Raw genomic sequence first — 23,869 nt, forward strand, 5'->3', positions numbered from 1 at the left:
ACTATGTCCAGAAGACCCAAAAACATATGTTTTCCTCAACATAATTCTAATCCATAAGACTCTTCAAAATAAGAACACAATCATAAAAATATGACTCTATCCTTCTAAATAATGACCCTCCAACTTTTCACAAACTTCTCCAAAAATATCAAGACCCTCCAATGCTCATTCCTCTCAAAAGATTTTATATGTCCTCAATTGGTCTTTAGGTTCAAGGATAAGATCTATCTTGCAGAGCTTCTGTCCATCCCTGACACCTCCTTCTGCCTACATCGGCGTGTCGGGCATGTGTCACAAGTTCTGGAGGAGGGCCAAATATTAAGTTTTGCTGCGATGAAAGAGATATCTGCAACTCTTGCATGCAATTAAAACAAGTAAAAAGAGGAACAACTTCTCGATAAATACATACAAATATATGAAGTGGGAAAAGGAGGTGGGAGTAATCTCGGAATATAAGTGGTCATGGATACATTCAAGTATTAAAAATTGTTTCTTTAATCGGAAACATAGAATTATACAGTACAATATTATTTTTAGACTCTACTACACTCAGGTACACTTATTTAAAATGGGGCTTCGAGGTAATATACTGTCAGCTCACAGCACTAGATGGATCATAAAGTGTCTGGTTAGAGAGTCCCCGCCCACACTCTGGTATTTTACACTGACCATCTCTGAGTGATAGGAGCAAAAACACCAAAAAAACATTTTCTTTTCTGGCCAAACCCCTTTAAGAAAGCACATCACTGCTTTCAATTGTATTTCCTACAATGTCTTAGGACTGGGCGTGAATCTCATCATTTAACACTCAGATTATAAAAACAATTCCATTTCGAATTAAACTCCTAACCTTACATAATAATTACTTTTAAAATCTAAAATCATCTGTTCATTCATTGCTTGTTTAAATAAGAATGGGAGTTTAAAATACTACATTATATTTTACTCTTAAGCTGCACATAAGGGGACGTTTCAGAAATCATGTATTAGATTATGGAGCAAGACAATAACCCTTTTTAATATGAAAACTGTCTGAAAATTAGGAACTAATACACAAAGCTGGCAGAGGCATTTAATTCCTGGCTCATGGGCACCGCTTGATCACTGCCTCCTGTGATGTCATTAGGGGATTAGTTGCCATGACACCCTCGAGTCTTACTAAGACCCAAGGTGTCAGAACCGTTCAGTGTGAATTGTGCCTCTGGAGTCTGGACACACCCGATGACTATGGTCCAGCAGTTAATGAGTTACCTGGTCTTTGCTGGACTGATGCAGCTGATTTCAGCTCTAATCAGCACTAGTCCTATCAGCTTCTTGTCTGTCTCTCCAGCTTTACTTATAAGGCTGCCAGTGGCTCAATTGCGTGCTGGCTATTGTCTAAGTTCTTACCTGGATATCCCAGCTCCCCATATTTCCCTGTGACCTCTTTGTACCTTCTGTTATCGTTGCCGAACCTTTGCCTGACTTTGACTACCGTTTTTGCCTACTGAATTTGTACTGCGATTCTTCTGGTTTTGATTCTGGCTTGTCGACTACCCCTTATTGTGTTGTCTGTCTTGTCCAGTTACGTGTGTCACTTACATAGTATAGGGACCGCCACCGAGGTTGTCCGCAGTTGCTAGAGCTGTCTTGAGGCAAGTAGGTAGGGACAGTGGGAGGGGGTTCAGCCTCAGGGCTCACTGTCTGGTTGTCTTTCCCCCCACCTACTGACAGAATAGCCAGCCCAAAATATACTGTCGCTGTCATGGACAGCAGAACTACGTTGACAAATATTGTGGAACAGATGCAGCAAATCAACACCATGGTGCAGGAACTAGCTGTTCGGCTTCATGAGCAGGAGACGGCCCCACGTCAGTTTACCATGGCTTCCCCAGCACCACCTGAGCCACCTGTACAACTCCCAGATAAGTTCAGTGGGGATAGAAAGAGATTCTGTGCCTTTCGGGAAGGGTGTAAATTGTTTTTTAGATTGCGCCCCCGCTCTTCTGGGGATGAGGTCCAGAAGGTGGGCATAGTTATGTCTCTACTCCAGGGGTCACCACAGGAATGGGCTTTTTCGTTACCTCCTAGTTCTCCTGAGTTGCAGACGGTGGATGGGTTTTTTCAGGCCCTAGGGCTACTGTATGATGACCCGGATAGTGCAGCTAATGCTGAACGTCACTTGACAGGTCTGAGGCAGGGTAGGCGTCCTGTGGAGGAATATTGCTCGGAGTTTAGGCAGTGGAGTGGCCCCTCCACTTGGAATGACTCGGCACTCCGATTTCAGTTTCGTGTCGGACTGAATGATCGGTTGAAGGATCTGTTGGTAGCTTATCCCACTCCTAGTTCACTTGAGGATAGCATGACATTAGCTATCCGAGTTGACAGACGCTTGAGAGACAGGCTAAAGGAGAGAGGTACATCAGACGCTTTTAGACCTTCACCTATTCGTGTTACCAACCCTAGTCCTTCCCCTCCTGCTATACCCCCATCAGAGGAACCTATGCAAGTGGATTCTACTGATGCCAAGACCAGACGTGCATATCGTGTGTTGAACAACTTATGTTTCTACTGTGGGAAAGCAGGACATCGAGTCCGGCAATGTCCATCCCTTCCTGGACCACCGCCGGAAAACTTCTACGCCTGAGTGACTATCGAGGGGGTCACTCAGGCGAACAGGTAACCTTCACCAATAAGAATAAGTTATTATTGCCTATTTCATTGTCTTTGGGAGGGAGAAACATCTCTGGTTATGCTCAGATTGACTCGGGGTCTTCTGCTAATTTTGTTAACCCTATGTTCTTTTCCGGTCTAGAGGTGTGTCCCCTTCTGCTCCAATCTCCTGTTAATGTCACAGGAGCAGACTCAGCCCCCTTTGCTCAGGGGGATATACGTTACATCACTCCCTGCCTTGAGGTTAAGGTGGGGGCAGTTCATGTGGAACGTATGAAGTTTTTGTGTCTGCATAACCTGTCGTCTGATGTGATCTTAGGTTTGCCTTGGTTGGAGAAGCACAATCCTGTTTTTAATTGGGCAAACCGGGAACTGGTGAAATGGGGGACTGAATGTGACTCCCATTGTGAGGTGGTTTCTTTTGCTGAGTGCTCTTCCATGGAAGAGGATATTCCGAGTTTTTTGTCCGATTATGCGGATGTATTTGATGAAAAAACTGTGGACGGATTGCCGCCACACAGATCATACGACTGTGCCATTGAATTAATTCCCGGCGCCAAGTTTCCTCGAGGTCGTATTTTTAACTTGTCTTGTCCGGAAAGGGAGGCTATGCGGGAGTATATTAAGGAAAGTCTCCAGAAGGGTCACATTCGCCCATCTTCATCCCCATTGGGAGCAGGGTTCTTTTTTGTGGGAAAGAAGGATGGGGGATTACGACCCTGTATAGATTATCGACAACTTAACAGAATCACTGTTAAGAATCAACACCCTCTACCCCTGATTCCTGACTTATTTAACCAAATTGTGGGGGCCAAATGGTTTTCCAAGATAGACTTGCGAGGGGCTTACAATTTGATTAGAATCAGAGAGGGTGATGAATGGAAGACCGCTTTCAATACACCAGAGGGTCATTTTGAATATCTAGTGATGCCTTTCGGTCTATGTAATGCCCCGGCGGTCTTTCAACATTTTGTGAATGATATATTTCGTCAGCATCTAGGTCGTTTTCTTGTGGTCTACTTAGATGACATTTTGATTTTTTCTCCCGACTGGGCTTCACACATAAAACATGTTCGTGTAGTGATGGAACTGCTTAGACAAAACAGTCTGTTTGCTAAGTTGTCTAAATGTCAGTTTGGTATCCAGGAGGTCTCTTTTTTAGGTTACTACATCACCCCTAATTCCTTCCGTATGGATCCCCTTAAGGTGGTGGCCATCGAAAAGTGGGAACGTCCCAATAATTTGAAGGCCTTACAAAGATTTCTGGGGTTCGCTAATTATTATAGGAAATTTATTAAGGGGTTTTCTGTTATAGCCAAACCACTTACTGATCTCACCAGGAAGGGGGCAGATCTTGTCAACTGGTCTCATGAGGCTATCCGAGCTTTTGACAAGCTCCGTAAGTGTTTTTCAGAGGCCCCAGTATTGACTCAACCTAATTTTGAACGTCCATTTATTGTGGAGGTGGACGCATCAGAGGTAGGGGTAGGAGCGGTGTTGTCCCAAGGATCGGACACTCTTACTAACCTGCGACCTATTGCGTTCTTCTCAAAGAAGTTCTCTCAAGCTGAATGTAACTATGATATCGGTAATAGAGAACTATTGGCCATCAAGTTGGCATTTGATGAATGGAGGCATTTCCTTGAAGGTGCCAAACATAAGGTGGTGGTACTCACTGATCATAAGAATCTGGTTTACCTAGACAATGCTAAACGTCTCTCGCCACGTCAAGCCCGATGGGCTTTGTTTTTTACCAGATTCGATTTTGAAGTCACTTACCGACCTGGTTCCCGTAATATCAAGGCTGACGCCTTGTCTCGTAGCTTTGATATAGAAAGTTCCCCCAGGACTCAATCTGATACTGTTTTAAGACCCGGGGTAGTAGTGTCTATTTTGCAACCTGACTTGTTGACCCTGATTGCAGAATCTCAGGGTCAAGCACCTCATAACACTCCAGACTCTTTGTTGTATGTACCGCCTAACCTTCGACTCCGAGTTCTTGAAGAGATTCATAGTTCAGTTTTGTCTGGTCATCCAGGTGTGGCAGGTACTAAGTATCTGCTCTCTCGCCATTACTGGTGGCCATCTTGGGCTCGAGATGTCAAGGCTTTTGTCGAAGCTTGTGAGGTTTGTGCTAGGTCCAAGGTCCCTCGTAGACCACCCGAGGGTCTGTTACATCCTCTACCGGTTCCTACGAGACCTTGGACGCATCTTTCTATGGATTTTATTACCGACTTGCCACTATCTAAGGGTAAGACAGTCATTTGGGTAGTGGTGGATAGATTTTCTAAGATGTGTCATCTCATCCCACTACGCAAACTGCCTAACGCTCGCACACTCGCCACACTTTTTATTAATCATATTCTACGTCTTCATGGGGTGCCCGAGAATGTTGTTTCCGACAGGGGTGTCCAGTTTGTGGCTAGGTTTTGGAGGGAGTTCTGTGGCAAATTAGGTATCTCTCTGTCCTTCTCGTCTGCATTCCATCCTCAGACCAATGGACAGACAGAGAGGACCAATCAATCGTTAGAGCAATTTCTAAGATGTTTTGTGGCTGATACTCAGAATAAGTGGAAAGACTTCATTTCTCTAGCAGAGTTTGCTATAAACAATCATGAACAACGTTCTATTAAGATGTCACCTTTCTTCTGTAATTATGGTTTTAACCCCAGGTACTCGTCTGTTCATTCTGCAGAATCTATTAATCCCTCAGCCGAGGCCATTTTCTCTAAACTGTGCACAGTTTGGGCCCAAGCTCATCAGAACTTGGTAAAAGCCCAAGAGGCTTATCAAAGACATGCTAATAAAAGACGTATATCTGGTCAGCAATATGTACTAGGTGAGAAGGTCTGGCTTTCAGCTAAAAATCTGAAACTTAGGGTGCAGTCAGGGAAACTGGCACCCAAATATATTGGACCTTATACCATTGTGGAAATCATTAATCCGGTAACCTTTAGGTTGAAACTACCCAATGCTCTTCGTATCCATCCTGTGTTTCATAAGTCTCTTCTTAAAAGATATGTGCCATCGGTGTTGCCTTCACCTCCTCCGGCTCCACTCATCGTCCGGGGGGAATTGGAGTATGAGGTGGAGAAAATTCTGAATTCCCGCTGGGTACAGGACTCCTTACAGTATCTGGTCCACTGGAAGGGTTTCGGACCGGAGGAGCGCACGTGGATCTCTGCTAAAGACATGCATGCGCCCCGTCTGGTCCGGCGGTACCATTTACATAATCCTTCTAAGCCTGGTCCAATGATTAAGGGTCCTGAGGCCCCTCATAAGAGGGGGGGTACTGTCAGAACCGTTCAGTGTGAATTGTGCCTCTGGAGTCTGGACACACCCGATGACTATGGTCCAGCAGTTAATGAGTTACCTGGTCTTTGCTGGACTGATGCAGCTGATTTCAGCTCTAATCAGCACTAGTCCTATCAGCTTCTTGTCTGTCTCTCCAGCTTTACTTATAAGGCTGCCAGTGGCTCAATTGCGTGCTGGCTATTGTCTAAGTTCTTACCTGGATATCCCAGCTCCCCATATTTCCCTGTGACCTCTTTGTACCTTCTGTTATCGTTGCCGAACCTTTGCCTGACTTTGACTACCGTTTTTGCCTACTGAATTTGTACTGCGATTCTTCTGGTTTTGATTCTGGCTTGTCGACTACCCCTTATTGTGTTGTCTGTCTTGTCCAGTTACGTGTGTCACTTACATAGTATAGGGACCGCCACCGAGGTTGTCCGCAGTTGCTAGAGCTGTCTTGAGGCAAGTAGGTAGGGACAGTGGGAGGGGGTTCAGCCTCAGGGCTCACTGTCTGGTTGTCTTTCCCCCCACCTACTGACACAAGGCTGTCTCGTTTTATCCTATTCATTACACTGTGCAATTTGTAAGATCTCCATATACTGTCATACAGTAAAAATAAAAACAAGTTTTAAAAAGTTAAAATTATGTAAAAAAAAAAAAAAAACTAAATATTCAAATCAACCCCCTTTCAAGAGATGGGCGAATTTTTAAAAAATTCTATTCGCCGAGTTTGCAGAATTTTCTGAATCATGTCGAATCACATTGTGTTGTAGAACATTGTGCCATGCTTAAATATGCGTAGGGAGCGTGGTTTGGGTTTCAAACAATGCAGTGTTTTAGTATGGCACACACATGACAGCCACTGCTGTTAGAATAGCTTAACTCTTCACTTCCATGTGCACTTACAGGGGCCAACCTGTCCAAATAAGTGAAGCGGGAATGTAGCCTGACAAGGTATCGTCTCTGCCAATTCGAAAGGACTGAGCTGAGGGCCAAGATCACACTGTAACATCAAAGAGTGGACTCTTTTTACACTGACATCAGATGATTCCATAGATTACGACAGAACCTGTTCTGATAAACGCTGATACATGTAGAAACCCCCCAAAAGAGTGCAGAGGATGTCAGCAGTAATTCTGCATTGACGTCACTGATCATTTTGCCCTTCTTTTTATCAATCAGTGTCCGATTTCAATCGTTCAGAAATGACCAGTAAGTGTGATATTTGCATGTCCTCTGTGTTCTTTGTCCACTCTTGCTTTTGGCTATCAATCCTGAGGCTTTTCATTCCATCTGGCAGATGAAATGAAGGGGAAAACCAAACATAGTGGCAATGTCATAGAGTGGTAGAGGGTGAAAACAGCATTATGGCAGTCACAGGGTGTTCCAGGGAGACATCGGTCAGTTGGCAGCAGCATGAGTAGGCTGCAGAGTGGCACAATGACGAATTCTGGAGCTGGCAGCAACATGGTAGGCCACAGAGTGGCACAATGACAAAGTGTGAAAGTGGCGGCAGCACAGCAGCACCAGGAAGTCAGAGAGTGGCACAATCACAGTGTGTGTAGGTGGGCGGCAGCAGTAGTAGCAGCATGAGGCCAGAGAGTGACCCAATGACAACTTCTGGTGGTGGCAGCAACATGGTAGGCCACAGTGTGGCACAATGATAGAGTGTGTAGGTGTGCTTTGGGGAATACAGAACCCCATAAACTGACACTCTGGAGTTTGAGGAGAAATCACTCCAGCACCAATGTTGATTTCACATGAATTTCTTAATATGAACTTCAGCAACGAAAAAGAATTGAAATTTGGGGAATACAGAACCGCAAAAACTGACACCCTGGACTTTGAGCAAAAATCACTCCATCAGCTACTTAGTACAAGCAGCTAGACGCTAGAGACAGCACATGCAGTGTGAAATGACGGGATTGCAAATTACCGTCTGTATTTATATGGCTATGTCATCATATAAGCCTGCCGGTCGCTGATTGGCTTACATGTCTGCACATGTGATCAAATGTGTTCCTTTCGTCTTCCCAGATGAAATAAGATAACACGTAGTGCTCGTGGCTATTTTGCTACTAAATGAAAAAAAATTAGTTTCCATTAGTTACCACAGCACCAGAGCCTTGATCTATGAGCAAGGTTTATCATTCTTAATTTTGATTCCCTGTATTGAAGAACAATGTTAGCCCACTGGGAACTGACAGTGTATGGGGGAAATTTGGTGGTAAGGACCAGAGGTTTTGGCTTAGTAGTGGCCTTGCATCCAATGTCATGGTAGCATGGTCCTAAACTAGGCCTCTTCCAGCCATGTCTGGCCCAGCAAGGTAGAAGCAACAAACAGAGGGGGAAGCAACAGTTTGATAAATAGCATAAAAGTGCATATAGGTTGTCAATCCCTTGCAGATGGCGGAAGGAAGGTCCTTAATGTTAATGGCAGGCCAGGGATGCACACCAGAGACACTGAAGTTGACCAGTAACTGTTTCTCCTGTGTCTAGCAGGTCTGTCTGTTGGCTGGCTTCTGGATCTATGTATCAACTAGGTGGGATTGTTCCTTTTGGAGCCCGTTTGGCTCTGCTGCATAAGCAGCTTAGCAACCTGTGTGCTTTACAGATGTGTCCTTGTAGAAGTCTGCATGCACACTCTCTAACAGAGCTGCAGACCAGCTTCATGTATCACCTTGTTCTTTAGATACATCTCTGAGGTGATTTGTAATGACAGTGTGAGTTACCACAGAAATGATAGAATAAACATATAAACATTTAGGGGCAGATTTATCAAGTGTCTGAAAGTCAGAATATTTCTAGTTGCCCATGGTAACCAATCACAGCTCCCATTTAAAATATTCATGAGCACTGGTAAAATGAAAGCTGAGCTGTGATTGGTTGCCATGGGCAACTAGAAATATTCTGATAAATCTGCCCCATAGAGTCCAGAGCTGCTGGGGGTGCATATAAAGCTTTATATAATGAATCCATGGGGGTAAGAGGGTGGTTGTATATAAAATAACCATGAGGGGACTTTTTGGGATGATAAACTAGGGTATATTTTAGGGAACAGGAGAGTTTTTTAGTTTCTGAATTTTTATTGCCACCACGCGAGTTCACTACAAAGGGGTCCAGTGAGGCTCTGTTGCCCAGGGGCCTACTGAAACCTGGAGCCAACCTTGTTAACACGCAGGCCCTGCAAGGCCATAGAGTAAGGTTTGGGCCTAATTTACGGTGTTGCTAGAATCAGGGAATACCGCATGATAATTAAATGAAAACTAGGCTCTGGAAATGTGGTATAGAACTTTTACAGATACCAAGTAGCTTTCTGTACCTTCTCAGCCCTGCCTTCTGCCTCAGCAGTAGAGATGAGTGCACCGGAATTTTAGGTTTGTCGTTTTTGGTTCAGCAGCTCCGCCTAACCCTGTCATGTTGCTTTATCAGGCCACTTACGCCCCTAGCAACTAGGCATGGCTATGATTGGTCAGGTGTGTCCACTTGCTGATATGCATAGGGGCCATAGTTTGAGTCATTACTAGTCATCAGTGCATGACCACATATGAGGTATTTCTTTTAAAAAACAAAAATAACGTAATAAACAGCAAAGACCATTTTAACCTCCCATCCATCCGCTTCATGTAAAATAAATATTCTAACGTAATATTTAATTGAACATTTATTATATTTTTTTCAATCTGCTCAGCTTCTCCTGCTCTATAACATACTGGGGGTCATTTACTAAGGGCCCGATTTGCGTTTTCCCGACGTGTTACCCATATTTTTCCAATTTGCGGCGATTTCCCCCGGATTTTGGCGCACGCGATCGGATTGTGGCGCATCGGCGCCGGCACGCACGCGACGGAAATCTGAGGCCGTGGCCAAACGAAAACCCGACGGATTCGGAAAAACCGCCGCATTTTAAAAAAAAATCTGTCGCGGAGCTTGCACTTACCTTCACTCAGCCCGCCTCGGTGAACTCCAGCGCGTTCCGAAGCTTTTCAGCGCAGCAGCGCCACCTGGTGGACGGCGGAGGAACTACCTTAATAAATCCCGGTCGCTGGATTGCAAATGGACCGGGTAAGTAAATCTGCCCCACTGTCTGCAGATAGGACACTATGTACAATCTGGTCAGCTTCTCCTGCTCTATAACATACTGCCTGCAGATAGGACACTATGTAGAATCTGCTCAGCTCCTCCTGCTCTATAACATGCTGCCTGCAGATAGGACACTATGTACAATCTGCTCAGCTCCTCCTGCTCTTGAACATGCTGCCTGTAGATAGGACCCTATTTAGAATCTGCTCAGCTCCTCATGCTCTATAACAGTGATGGCGAACCTATGGTACAGGTGCAAAAAGTGGCACTCAGAGCCCTTTCTGTGGGCACCCAGGCCTTCACCCCAGCACAGAATTTGCTAGATGTGACTAATGGCTTTCTCCTCCGGTCCAAGACAGCAATGGACATGCCGTGCTAAAGCGACACCTCCTTGGCTTCCAGGACTACACAAGAAGCGAGAAGGTGTGGACAGAGATGGATTATCATTGGAGCTCATGCTCTGGGTCCCCTAATTGTTTCTCTTCAGGGAAACCTGGAAGGAAGCTATAATTTCTCCATCATCCTTCTATTGTATTGGTGTCCTCAGGACGCCAATACGATTGAAACTTGTGATACAGCTGGGATCAATAGGTTACTATTTAAATTGTCATGTTGTCACTTTGCAACATAAAAGTAGGTTTTGGCTGTAGGTTGGGCACTCTGTCTCTAAAAGGTTCGCCATCACTGCTATATAACATGGGGCCTGAAGATAGGACACTATCCGAAATTCCAACTTTCTTAGCTCCTCCTACTTGTTAACACACTGTCAGCAGATCAGACAGCATTTACTCTATGAAAGGTTCCCTTTAAGCTGGATACAATTATTTCCTGAGCAGGTAACATAGAATCCATCCTTTTTATAAATTTCTATTGTTAAAGATTTTTTTATTGCTTTACATTTTTTTTTCAACTGGTTTTATTATGTCTGTTTCATTTTTATACACTAAGTCTAACAATATAAGACAGCTGGGGAGTATGAAGGATATATAAATTAAAGACAGAACTCGCTCAGCTCTGTCTCCGGCAGGTTACTTGTCTGACAGATCATATTCCATGTCCAGCAACTAATAGATGACTACAGAGAACAGAGAAAGAAATGTGAGATGGAAATTACTAGTCCTGGAACTGTTGCTTTCTTTAAGTTTCCCAAGTTCTTTGTAATTTTGATATTTTTTGTGTCACCGTCAGAGTGTTCTAAGACTCTGGACTCTGGATGTGAGCTCCTCGACAGTAACAGAGAGTCACCTATGAATTATACGAGGGATGGTGATGTCACCATTGCCGCTATATTACAGATCTCTCTTACATATGATCAGAACATGGTGGACTTTTTAGACAGACCCTATGTGGACTCCTGTATGGGGTGAGTGAAGAACACAATATAGACTGATAATTCTTGAATTGTTTTGATTTTGACATTACCTATTTCATGCTTTAACTACAATCATGACTGTGATAAGAAAAACCCTAAATTAAGTAAGTAGGGAGTGGTACACAAGCCAGAGGAATGGGTGCTCTGCCAAAACATTGATACTTTGAAACAAATTTTCGCCTAGATTTTCATTATAATCTGTGAGTTCTGTCTGCTTTTCTGTGTTTTAGTTTTTTCCAATTCTGTTTTTTACTTCATTCCAAAAGCAAGAACTTTTTTATTTTATTTGTTTTAGGGCTTGTTATCTGTGGAACAAATTGTACTTTTTAGTTACACCATTTAATATTCCATGCAATGTACTGGAAAGCTAGAAAAAAAAATCCAAGTGCAGTGAAATTGACAAAAAAAAAACACATTTGTGGCATTTTCTTGTGGGCTCTGTCTTTACGGGTTTTATTCTGTGCTCTAAATGACACTTTCTCTTTATTGTTTGTGTCACTACGGTCACGGGGACACCAAATTTAAATAGGTTTAATAGATTTAAAAAAAAATGTAAATCTTAGATTTTGAAGTTAGATTTCCTTTAATGTCAGAGTGGATCCACACCTGTTACATTACACCACGTTACAATTAATTATGCAAATTCAATTTAAGTTCCATAACGATTATATTTTTTGTTTTTCAATGAAACTCATGGATGGTATTATGTCGCTTTGGGTCACTGAACTCAATCTCAGATACCTGACATAATTAGTTTTCCAGGTAATCCCAATTAAAGGAAAACTACTTAAGAAGGATGTTCCACATTATTAAGCAGGCCACAGGTTTCAGGTAACATGGGAAACAAAATGCATCTCTCTGCTACCGAAAAGCGTCAAATAGTGCAATGCCTTGGACCAGGTATGAATATATTAGACATTTCACCCAAACTTAAGTGTGATCATCGTACTGTCAAGAGATTTGTTGCTGATTCAGAGCACAGACGGGTTCGTGCAGGTAGAGGTAGAATGAGGAAGGTTTTCTGCCAGGAACGTTAATTGTATTCAGAGAGCAGCTGCTGAAATGCCATTACAAACCAGCAAAACAGATATTTGAAGCTGCTGGTTCCACTGAAGTCCTACAAAGCTCAAGGTGTAGGCTTCTTCAAAGACTCGCTGTGGTGCATAAACCTACTCTTCTATTTAGCCACCCCTAACCACTGCTCACAAATAGAAAAGGTTGCTGTGGGCACAGACATACACGAAGACTAATTTTCAAACAGTCTTGTGTACCGATGAGTGTCCTGCAAGCCTTTATGGCCCAGATAGATGAGGTAGTAGATGGCCACCAAGTCCCAACAAGGCTGCCACGTCTGTAAGGAAATGGCTGAGTCCTGTTTCAGGCCGGAATCATGGGATAAGAGGTGGTAGCCCTGTAGGGTTCCTGGAGGTGCAAAAATGATCTTGGCAAAGTATATAGAGTTTCTAAATTACCACTTTCTTCCATGGTACAAAAAGAAGAATTGTGCCTTCCGGAGCAAAATGATCTTCATGTCTAACAATGCACCATCTCATGCAGGACAATGCACCATCTCATGCAGGACAATGCACCATCTCATGCAGGACAATGCACCATCTCATGCTAGACAGATACCTCTGTGTCATTGGCTGCTATGGGCGTAAAAGGAGAGAATCTCATGGTGTGGCCATCATCTTCTCTTGACCTCAACCCTATAGAGAACCTTTGGAGTATCAACAAGCAAACAATCTATCAGGGTGGGAGGCAGTTCACATAAAGCAGCAGCTCTGTGAGGCCATTCTGACATCATGCAAAGAAATTCAAGCAGAAAATCTCCAAAAACTCACAAGTTTAATGGATGTGAAGGTGAAGGGGATATCAAAGAAGGTTACTATGTTATCATGTAACTTGGTCTGTTAGGATGTTTTGGATTGAAATAGTTTTTGATTTTAGTGAATGTGACCTCCTAATCCTGCTAATTCAACAAATGACCATTTTCAGTTCCTTACAACCAATGTTTTGAAACTTTGCTGTGTAGAATAACTCTGCATTTTGAGTTTTCTTTTAATTTTGAACAATATACTGTTATCGTTGGGTTTGTTCACTAAAATTTGATTTATTCTCTAATGGGGGAGGACTTTTATAATACTGACTGTCATTTGCATTGACCATTTAGGAAAATCAGAGATTAACATCATTTGCATAATATATTGGAATGTGGTGTACACATTTACATAGAATAACATAGTCTATTGCAATAGAGATGACAATGCTTATACATAACCATGTGTACTGTGATCCCCTACAGGACCTCATATGATTATTTGAAGCATTTCTTGGCCTTTATCTTTGCCATTGAGGAGATTAACAACAGCACTGATATTCTTCCCAATATTACATTAGGATTCCAGGTCTATGATTCTTGCACAAGTGAAAATTTAGCTATAAAAAGTGCCCTGAATATTATATCAGAGTCTTGGGAACCAGTTCCAAACTACATCTGTGAGAAGCCTCAGAAAACAGTTGCTGTCGTTGGACACTTGTTATCATCTTCTACCTTCACCATAGCAAGATTAACTCAGCTCTATGGATATCCTCAGGTGGGATTGTGAGCAACAAATTATATAAACTATTACTTTTTCAATCATATTATATTTTTGTGAAATATTAGAATAGACCCCAAACTAATGACCAATAAATGAGCCAATGATTTCATTGTACACTATGTAAGGCTCCATATACACCAATGGGTATTTTGGCTGGAGTGGTAGCCATAGGGGGAAATGCTTCGTGGGAAAACCCCTTTAACCTCAGCTTGTCCATGCCTGGCCCCTCTGTACTACGCACTATAACCGAGCCTTGATTATTCTGATGGGAAATTATGTGCAAAAGTTATGTCAGCCACACCTCATACCGTCATTACATCATTACTGACAATTGATGTCACAACTTATCCCCTCCCCCTCCCTGTACAATGACCTCTATATAAATAACACTGACCCATCATTACATCACTACTGGCAATTGATGTCACAGCTTATCTCCTCCCCCTCCATGTACAATGACCTCTATATAGATAACACTGACCCATCATTACATCACTACTGACAATAGATGATGTCACAGCTTATCTCCTCCCCCTCCCTGTACAATGACCTCTATACCGATAACACTGACCCATCATTACATCACTATTGACAATAGATGATCTCACAGCTTATCTCCTCCCCCTCCCTGTACAATGACCTCTATATAGATAACACTGACCCATCATTACAACACTACTAACAATAGATGATGTCAGAGCTTACCTCCTCCCCCTCCCTGTACAATGGCCTCTATACCGATAACACTGACCCATCATTACATCACTATTGACAATAGATGATGTCACAGCTTATCTCCTCCTCCTCCCTGTACAATGACCTCTATATAGATAACACTGACCCATCATTACATCACTACTGACAATAGATGATGGCACAGCTTATCTCCTCCCCCTCCCTGTACAATGACCTCTATATAGATAACACTGACCCATCATTACATCACTACTGACAATAGATGATGTCACAGCTTATCTCCTCCTCCTCCCTGTACAATGACCTCTATATAGATAACACTGACCCATCATTACATCACTACTGAAAATAGATGATGGCACAGCTTATCTCCTCCCCCTCCCTGTACAAAGACCTCTATATAGATAACACTGACCCATCATTACATCACTACTGACAATAGATGATGTCACAGCTTATCTCCTCCCCCTCCCTGTACAATGACCTCTATATAGATAACACTGACCCATCATTACATCACTACTGAAAATAGATGATGTCACAGCTTATCTCCTCCCCCTCCCTGTACAATGTCATCTATATAGATAACACTGACCCATCATTACATCACCACTGACAATAGATGATGGCACACTAGATTACACTGCCGATTTTACTAGTCTCCTAACATTGTTGTCTCATATTTGCTTGCTATTGCTTTTACTTTACTGTTTTATTCATGCTTTTTCTATTTGCATATTTTCCGGTACTTGAAATTCAGGCTGGGGGTCACTGCACCAAACTGTACTTGTACTGCTTGAAATTACAAAATAAATAAATAGTTTTTGTACTTATAGATAAGTTATGGTGCCCTCAATTCTGCCTTTGGTAACAGTGAAAACATACCATCCCTTTACCGGACTGTTCCTAGTGAATTATCCCAATTTTATGCCATCATTCAAATTTTGACCCACTTTGAGTGGACATGGGTTGGGATTATTACAACAGATGACAGCAGCAAGCAACAGGCAACTACAGAGCTGAAAAAACTAATGCAGAAACATGGAATTTGTGTTGACTTTTTGACATTCTTTTCTCTGGATCCGGAACATCACAAAAAAAGTACATTAAAAGTTGTTCAAGTCATAAAAAATTCTTCCGTAAAGGTCATTATTTTGTATTGCATGGAATTGCTTTTTGTTGGAATTTTGGAAAATAGATCCCATGGGATAACTGGGAAGGTATGGATCAAGGCAGTGGGAATGGATCATTTTTTAAATCAAAAATTTCCTTATTATATACATAAAATTAATGGTTCATTAGGAATCGCAATTCAAAAGGGAAACATTCCAGGATTCAAGGATTTTTTATATCACTCCACTTATATTAATATGCCTGATAATAATTTCATAAAAATGTTTTGGTATTTTAGTCTTGGGTGCTTTGATGATTGTGACAAACTGGACTCCAAGGAAATTTGTACAGATCTGGTTTTGTGGAAAAATCTTGTGTCTGAAAAGGAGGCAACGAGTTATCGGTATTCATACACAATTTATAACGCAGTCCGTTTTATTTCAGAAGCTTTGTATCAAATAGATTTAAGAAAACAACTAAGTAAATCCTCACCAAAGATGCCAATGGACAAATTGAAATTTAAAGTTAGTGATATTTTCTTAAGTAATTCAATAGAATATTAAAGTTGACGATAAAATGAAACCTCAAACCAATTGATTTCACTTGATAGCACTTGGGTGCCATCGCTGGCCTAAAGGATGTTTTTATACACATAGAGAAACCATGAAATAGCCTGCTCCTCATCTCAGGAATTAATGCTCCCAGCTCATAACTATTACTGTGATTGGCCAAGGGAACACCCCTCGCCAATCAAAGCCATGACTAGTTGCTAGGGGCGTTAATATGCCAGATTAATTGTTCAGCAGCCAATCTGGCATTATGTTCAGGTCGTGCAGTGCGGGTCTGCTCATCTCTAGTGTCTACCGATTTGCCCCTCCCATAAGTGCTGTAGTAGGTCTAAATATATGTTTGATATAGAGCGAGAACAGGCAGAAGATCCTAAACTAGTTTCAAATGGGAAGTTTAGAATTAGGTAAGAAAACTCCAAGAAAAGTGAGATGCTTCATGCTCATCTAATGTGGGCATCGAAGGGAATGACTCAAAAGTTACTGTGCTAAGCAAGTACTAGAATGTATCAAATCCATAACTTTATGTGAATTTTTTGCTGCCTAGTTTTTGGCTGTATTGTCCGTTATTGTAAGTCATGCAGATATTCTAGAAGCTGAGTAATCTAAGACACTTAAAATGCCACATTGCTGGAATTCTGTTATGGTATTGTCATGGTGTAACAAACTTTATATCAAATGTTACTGCACTCATGTCTTCAAAAAGTCTTGAACCACAAAATATATAAAAAGTAGGTTTGTAGACCACATTCTGGTATTTTTGGAAAATTGTCATTAAGAGCAGTCTGTACTTTCTTAAAGGGGTTTCCAGGATAACTCTGTACAGGTTATGGCAGGGCTGCCAAAAAATAAGAAGGACAGTTACTCACCCTACTCCTTTTTTCTTTACTTATGTCACTCCAGTTCTTCTCGTTTTTGATGTCTCTGCCGGAAAGGAAGTGTAAAATGTTCATTGGACCCACTTTGAACAATGAGTGGCCCTCTTGAGCCAAGGAATTTCACTTTTACTATAAGAGGAGAAGGCCGTTTGAGAAGGCCGTTGATTGTCTATGTTCGGGTTCTCCAGAATCTTTGGAGAAACCATTTAACGTGTAATTGTTTACATTGACTTTAAAGGACATCTACTACCAGGATGAAAGACTGTATGCAAATGAGTCTGAGGAGCTACAGGCTCCTTAGGTGTTAATGGAGCCTGTCGCTCCTCAGGCTCATTTGCATACAGTCTTTCATCCTGGTGGTAGATGCCCTTTAACTTAACAAAGTGAGGCCAGAGATTCCTGCTGTCCTACAGATATAGACTTATGTGGGTTATTTATCATTAGACAGACTTGTTGAGACAGTTCTATGTCTATTTTTGGAGCTCCGCTGCCCATCAGATTCATTAAATGTTTCTTTGACCCTTTACTAAATGTTCTTATGGTCTATTTTCTGTCTGGGATTTTTCGTTCAAAAAGTCCCTAAAAAGTCTCAAATGCATAAAAAGTCCCAGCACATAGACCAGCAGGGGACTGGAGGAACTATGATAGTTTTTATGAGACTTTTTGCAAAGATTTTAAGTCTGGCTTTTCATGGCTTTGCACCAGCAGTAGTTTTAAATTTATACCTGATTATTTTATATAGTCCCGTGATTCTTTTTAGCAGTGAAAAGTCTCAAAAACCCTCAATGCGTCAACTTTGGGACTTTTTTTCTGCCAAAAAACGCAGGAAAACCAATGATAAATAACCCCCATGGCCTTCATTGTGTTGGTCCTTTAAAAACTGACCTATTTTATGACTTCAGAACTAAACCTTCCTGAAAACTCCTGAAATAAGTTCCCTACCCAGATTTATATGCCAAATAATAATGCGTATATTTTGTAAATATTAATAACTATGCTATTAAAAATTACTGGTATGCTGAACATAATCTAGATTTTAGATGATTTTGGTGAATTATTGATATTAACAATGTGATTTTTTTTCTGTACTGTTTTGTTAAAGCTGAACTATTATCTAAAACGTGTAAGTCTAAAGGCATCGTCAGGAGTTGACATTTTTTTCAACAATAAAGGATACGTCGAAGGAGGATTTGATATTTTGAATTTTGTTGTAGATACAGATATGAAAGTAAAAAAAAGGATTGTTGGAGTCTGGCGGCCATATACATCGCACCAGCTAGAAATCAACAGCAGTGCAATTTTTTGGAATCCGTATTTTAATAAGGTAGAGAATTATGATTTTTATTTTTTTGCAAAATGGTTGTATGAGATACACTTTACATAGCTACCTCTGTTGGACTCATATTTATTAATTGATTATTATTATAAATAGAGATGAGCGAACATACTCGTCCGAGCTTGATGCTCGATCGAGCATTAGCGTACTCGTAACTGCTCGTTGCTCGGACGAGTATTTCGCCCGCTCGAGAAAATGGCAGCTCCCGCCGTTTTGCTTTTTGGCGGCCAGAAACAGAGCCAATCACAAGCCAGGAGACTCTGCACTCCACCCAGCATGACGTGGTACCCTTACACGTAGATAGCAGTGGTTGGCTGGCCAGATCAGGTGACCCTGGGATAGACTAGCCGCTGCCCGCGCTGCTCGGATCATTCTCTGTCTGGATGCCGCTAGGGAGAGAGCTGCTGCTGCTCAGGGAAAGCGTTAGGGTGTTCTATTAGCTTACTGTTAGGCAGGAGTGATTCTTAAAGAACCCAACAGCCCTTCTTAGGGCTACAATAACGTTATAATTTTTTTTTATTTGCAGCTAGTACCATATTGTGAGGAATTAGCAGGGGGACTTGCTACCGTTGTGTTTAGCTCTTAGTGACACACATATCCACCTCAAACACCAAAGTGGGAAAATTTATTAGGGGTTTGAGTAGAATTAGGCACAGTCTGCCAGTTTCTTTTTATTTTACGTTTATTTTTTTCATAACTCAGCGTCATCTCATCTGGCATAGTAGTGTGCTGTAATACTTGGCTAGAAAATAGCCATAGGAGAATACAAACGTCTTAATTACGCCTACAGTAGCGTTATATATATTTGATTTCTGGTTGATCTGCTGGTGGCTGTACTTGCTGCAGTGCATCTACTATCAAATTGGGAGCAATTTGGAGTCAGACTTGCGACCACTGTGTTTTAGTGACGCACATATCCATCGCAAAGACCGAAGTGGGAAAATTTATTAGGGCCCGGGGTTGTATTTCAACTAGGCACAGTCTGCCATTTCCTTTTTTATTTTACGTTTATTTTTTTCATAACTCAGCGTCATCTCATCTGGCATAGTAGTGTGCTGTAATACTTGGCTAGAAAATAGCCATAGGAGAATACAAACGTCTTAATTACGCCTACAGTAGCGTTATATATATTTGATTTCTGGTTGATCTGCTGGTGGCTGTACTTGCTGCAGTGCATCTACTATCAAATTGGGAGCAATTTGGAGTCAGACTTGCGACCACTGTGTTTTAGTGACGCACATATCCATCGCAAAGACCGAAGTGGGAAAATTTATTAGGGCCCGGGGTTGTATTTCAACTAGGCACAGTCTGCCATTTCCTTTTTTATTTTACGTTTATTTTTTTCATAACTCAGCGTCATCTCATCTGGCATAGTAGTGTGCTGTAATACTTGGCTAGAAAATAGCCATAGCAATAGGATAGCATCGTTTGGTTTTAAAAACTAAAAAACACAAAAAAAAAAAAAACCCACAAAACAACAAAAAAAAGTTAAAAAAAAATTAAAGTTATAACTTTCATTTTCAAAATGTTTAACCCGAGGGCTAGGGGTAGAGGACGAGGGCGGGGACGTGGGCGTCCAACTACTGCAGGGGTCAGAGGCCGTGGTCCTGGGCGGGGTGAGACACCACCTGCTTATGAGGGAGCAGGGGAACGCCGCAGAGCTACACTCCCTAGGTTCATGTCTGAAGTTACTGGGACTCGTGGTAGAGCACTGTTGAGGCCAGAACAGTGCGAACAGGTGATGTCGTGGATTGCCGACAATGCTTCGAGCAATTTGTCCACCAGTCAGTCTTCCACGCAGTCCACCCATGTCACCGAAATCGGCACTCCTCCAGCTCCTGCACCTCAGCCTCCTCCCCCCCAGTCTGCCCCCTCCCAGCAAAATTTGCCATTTGAACCGGCATACTCTGAGGAACTGTTTTCTGGACCCTTCCCACAGTCACAAACCACTTGTCCGGTTGCTGATGAGCAATTTTCTGATGCCCAGGTTTTCCACCAGTCGCAGTCTGTGGGTGATGATGACCTTGTTGACGTAGTGGAAGAAGTGTGTAAAGAGGTGTCCGACGATGAGGAGACACGGTTGTCAGACAGTGGGGAAGTTGTTGTCAGGGCAGGAAGTCCGAGGGGGGAGCAGACTGAGGGATCGGAGGATGATGAGGTGACAGACCCAAGCTGGGTTGAGAGGCCGGGTGAACACAGTGCTTCTGAGACGGAGGAGAGTCCTCGACCAGAACAGGTTGGAAGAGGCAGTGGTGGGGCCAGACGGAGAGGCAGGGCCAGAGCTGGTGCATCAGCGCCAAATGTGTCAACTAGTGAAGCTCCCGTGGCGAGGGCTCCTGCGGCGAGGGCTAGATTTTCAGAAGTCTGGAGGTTCTTTAAGGAAACACCGGATGACCGACGGACTGTGGTGTGCCACATTTGCCAAACCAGGATCAGCAGGGGTTCCACCACTACTAGCTTAACTACCACCAGTATGCGCAGGCATATGAATGCTAAACACCCCACTCAGTGGCAACAAGCGCGTTCACCTCCGGCCGTGCACACCACTGCTCCTTCCCCTGTGTCAGCTGATAGTCAGCCCCCTGCCCAGGACCCTGCCACAAAAACCCCATCGTCACCTCCACGATCCTCCACAGCATCCACCAGCGTTCAGCTCTCCATACCCCAGACGCTGGAGCGGAAACGCAAATATAGTGCAACCCACCCGCACGCCCAAGCCCTTAATGTGCACATTTCCAGATTGCTAAGCCTGGAGATGCTGCCCTATAGGCTAGTAGAGACCGAGGCCTTTCGCAGCCTCATGGCGGCGGCCGCCCCTCGGTATTCGGTCCCCAGCCGCCACTACTTTTCCCGATGTGCCGTCCCAGCCCTGCACCAGCACGTGTCAGACAACATAATCCGTGCCCTGACCAACGCCGTTTCTGACAAGGTCCACCTGACCACGGACACGTGGACGAGTGCTGCCGGGCAGGGCCACTATATATCTCTGACAGCACATTGGGTTAACTTGGTGGAGGCTGGGACCGAGTGTGACCCTGCGGCTGGTCATATACTGCCGACGCCGAGGATTGCGGGGCCTACCTCGGTCCAGGTGTTTGAGGCCTACTATGCCTCCTCCTCCTCCCACCCCTCCTCCACCTCCTCCTCCGAACGACCATCCGTGGGCATGGCGCCATCAGTCGGTAGCTCTAGGCACAGCAGCAGTGCCGTCGCTAAGCGACAGCAGGCGGTGCTCAAACTGCTGAGCCTAGGCGATAAAAGGCACACCGCCCAAGAACTATTACAGGGCATCACGGCGCAGACTGATCTGTGGCTGGCACCGCTGAACCTGAAGCCAGGCATGGTTGTGTGTGACAACGGCCGTAACCTGGTGGCGGCTCTGCAACTCGGCAGACTGACACATGTGCCATGCCTGGCCCATGTGTTAAATCTGATAGTTCAGCGTTTCCTCAAGACATACCCCAATCTGTCTGATTTGCTCACGAAGGTGCGCCGCATCTGTGCGCATTTCAGGAAGTCCAGCACAGATGCTGCCACTCTCAGGGCAGCGCAGCGCCGCCTCCAACTGCCCGCTCACCGACTGTTGTGCGACGTGCCCACGAGGTGGAATTCAACACTGACCATGTTATCCAGAGTTTACCAGCAGCGCCGAGCGATTGTAGACTGCCAGATGTCAACTTCCACCAGAACTGGTAGTCAGGTCAGTCAGCTTCCTCAAGTCTACAATGAGGAGTGGACGTGGATGTCTGATATCTGTCAGGTGCTGAGTAACTTTGAGGAGTCAACACAGATGGTCAGTGGCGATGCCGCCATCATCAGCCTCACCATCCCGCTGCTTGGCCTGTTGAAAAACTCTCTGGTCAGCATGAAGTCGGAAGCTTTGCGCTCCTCACAAGAGACAGGGGAAGAAGATTCCCTTGTTGATAGCCAAAGCACCCTTAGGTCTGTTTCTCAGCGCATATCAGAGGAGGTGGAGGTGGAGGAGGATGAGGAGGAAGAGGAGGAGAATGTTGGCGAGACACAAGAGGGGACCATTGTTGAGTCCTACACTGTTGAGCGTGTATGGGCAGAAGAAGAGGAGTTGGAGGAGTTGGAGGAGGAGGAAATGGACAGTCAGGCCAGTGAGGGGAGTGAATTCTTACGCGTTGGTACTCTGGCGCATATGGCAGATTTCATGCTAGGCTGCCTATCCCGTGACCCTCGCGTTCAAAGAATTTATTCCAGCACCGATTACTGGGTGTTCACTCTCCTGGACCCACGGTACAAGCAAAATCTTTCCACTCTCATCCCTGGAGAGGAAAGGAGTGTGAGAATGCATGAATACCAGCAGGCCCTGGTGCACAAGCTGAAACAGTATTTCCCTTCTGACAGCGCTAGCGGCAGAGTGCGTAGTTCTGCGGGACAAGTAGCGAGGGAGAGTAGGCGAGCAGGCAGCTTGTCCAGCACTGGCAAGGGTACGCTTTACAAGGCTTTTGCCAGCTTTATGTCACCCCAGCAAGACACTGTCACCTGTCCCCAGTCTCGGCAGAGTAGGGCTGATCTTTACAGAAAGATGGTGAGGGAGTACGTAGCTGACCATACCATCGTCCTAAATGATCACACAGCTCCCTACAACTACTGGGTTTCAAAGCTGGACATGTGGCACGAACTGGCGCTCTACGCCTTGGAGGTTCTTGCCTGCCCTGCCGCTAGCGTCTTGTCAGAGCGGGTTTTCAGTGCAGCTGGTGGCATCATCACCGATAAGCGTACACGCCTGTCGACTGACAGCGCTGACAGGCTGACGCTTATCAAGATGAATAAAGCATGGATTTCTCCTAATTTCAAATCTCCAGCAGGTGAAGGAAGCTCAACCTGAATAATTTATCCACTCCTCCTCCTCCTCATTTTCCTCCTTCTCCTCCTCTTTCTACAGTAAAGCAGAGGAAACTGGCTGTTTTTTGACAGGGCCCACTGGCTCTAGGTATAGTACTTTATGCATTTAATTTTTCTGGAGGGCCACCGACACGGTCCTCTGTTTTAAACAATTTTTGGGAGTGCCACATACAGGCACTCAATCTATTCAATTTTTCTGGAGGGCCACCTTTCCGGTCCTCTGTTTTAAACAATTTTTTGGGACTGCCACATACAGGCACTCAATCTATTCCATTTTTCTGGAGGGCCACCTACCTGCTCCTCTGGTTTAAAAACTTTTTTGGACTGCCACATACAGGCACTCAATCTATTCCATTTTTCTGGAGGGCCACCTACCTGCTCCTCTGGTTTAAAAACTTTTTTGG

The 23,869-nt window shown here is 43.8% G+C and overlaps 1 protein-coding gene across 1 annotated transcript in view; it reads left to right on the forward strand.

Moving 5' to 3' along the window:
• Positions 1 to 7,151: 7,151 nt before the first annotated feature.
• LOC140070116 (G-protein coupled receptor family C group 6 member A-like) overlaps positions 7,152 to 23,869 on the forward strand; it is a 48,423-nt gene continuing 31,705 nt past the window's right edge. Inside the window, exons 1-4 of the mRNA XM_072116449.1 lie at positions 7,152 to 7,158; positions 11,218 to 11,392; positions 13,707 to 14,006; positions 16,112 to 16,202. Coding sequence (XP_071972550.1) covers positions 7,152 to 7,158; positions 11,218 to 11,392; positions 13,707 to 14,006; positions 16,112 to 16,202 — 573 coding nt within the window. The remainder of the gene's footprint in view (positions 7,159 to 11,217; positions 11,393 to 13,706; positions 14,007 to 16,111; positions 16,203 to 23,869) is intronic.

The sequence above is a fragment of the Engystomops pustulosus genome, chromosome 7 (assembly GCF_040894005.1).
Source record: "Engystomops pustulosus chromosome 7, aEngPut4.maternal, whole genome shotgun sequence".
In the NCBI taxonomy this organism is placed as follows: Eukaryota; Metazoa; Chordata; class Amphibia; order Anura; family Leptodactylidae; genus Engystomops; species Engystomops pustulosus.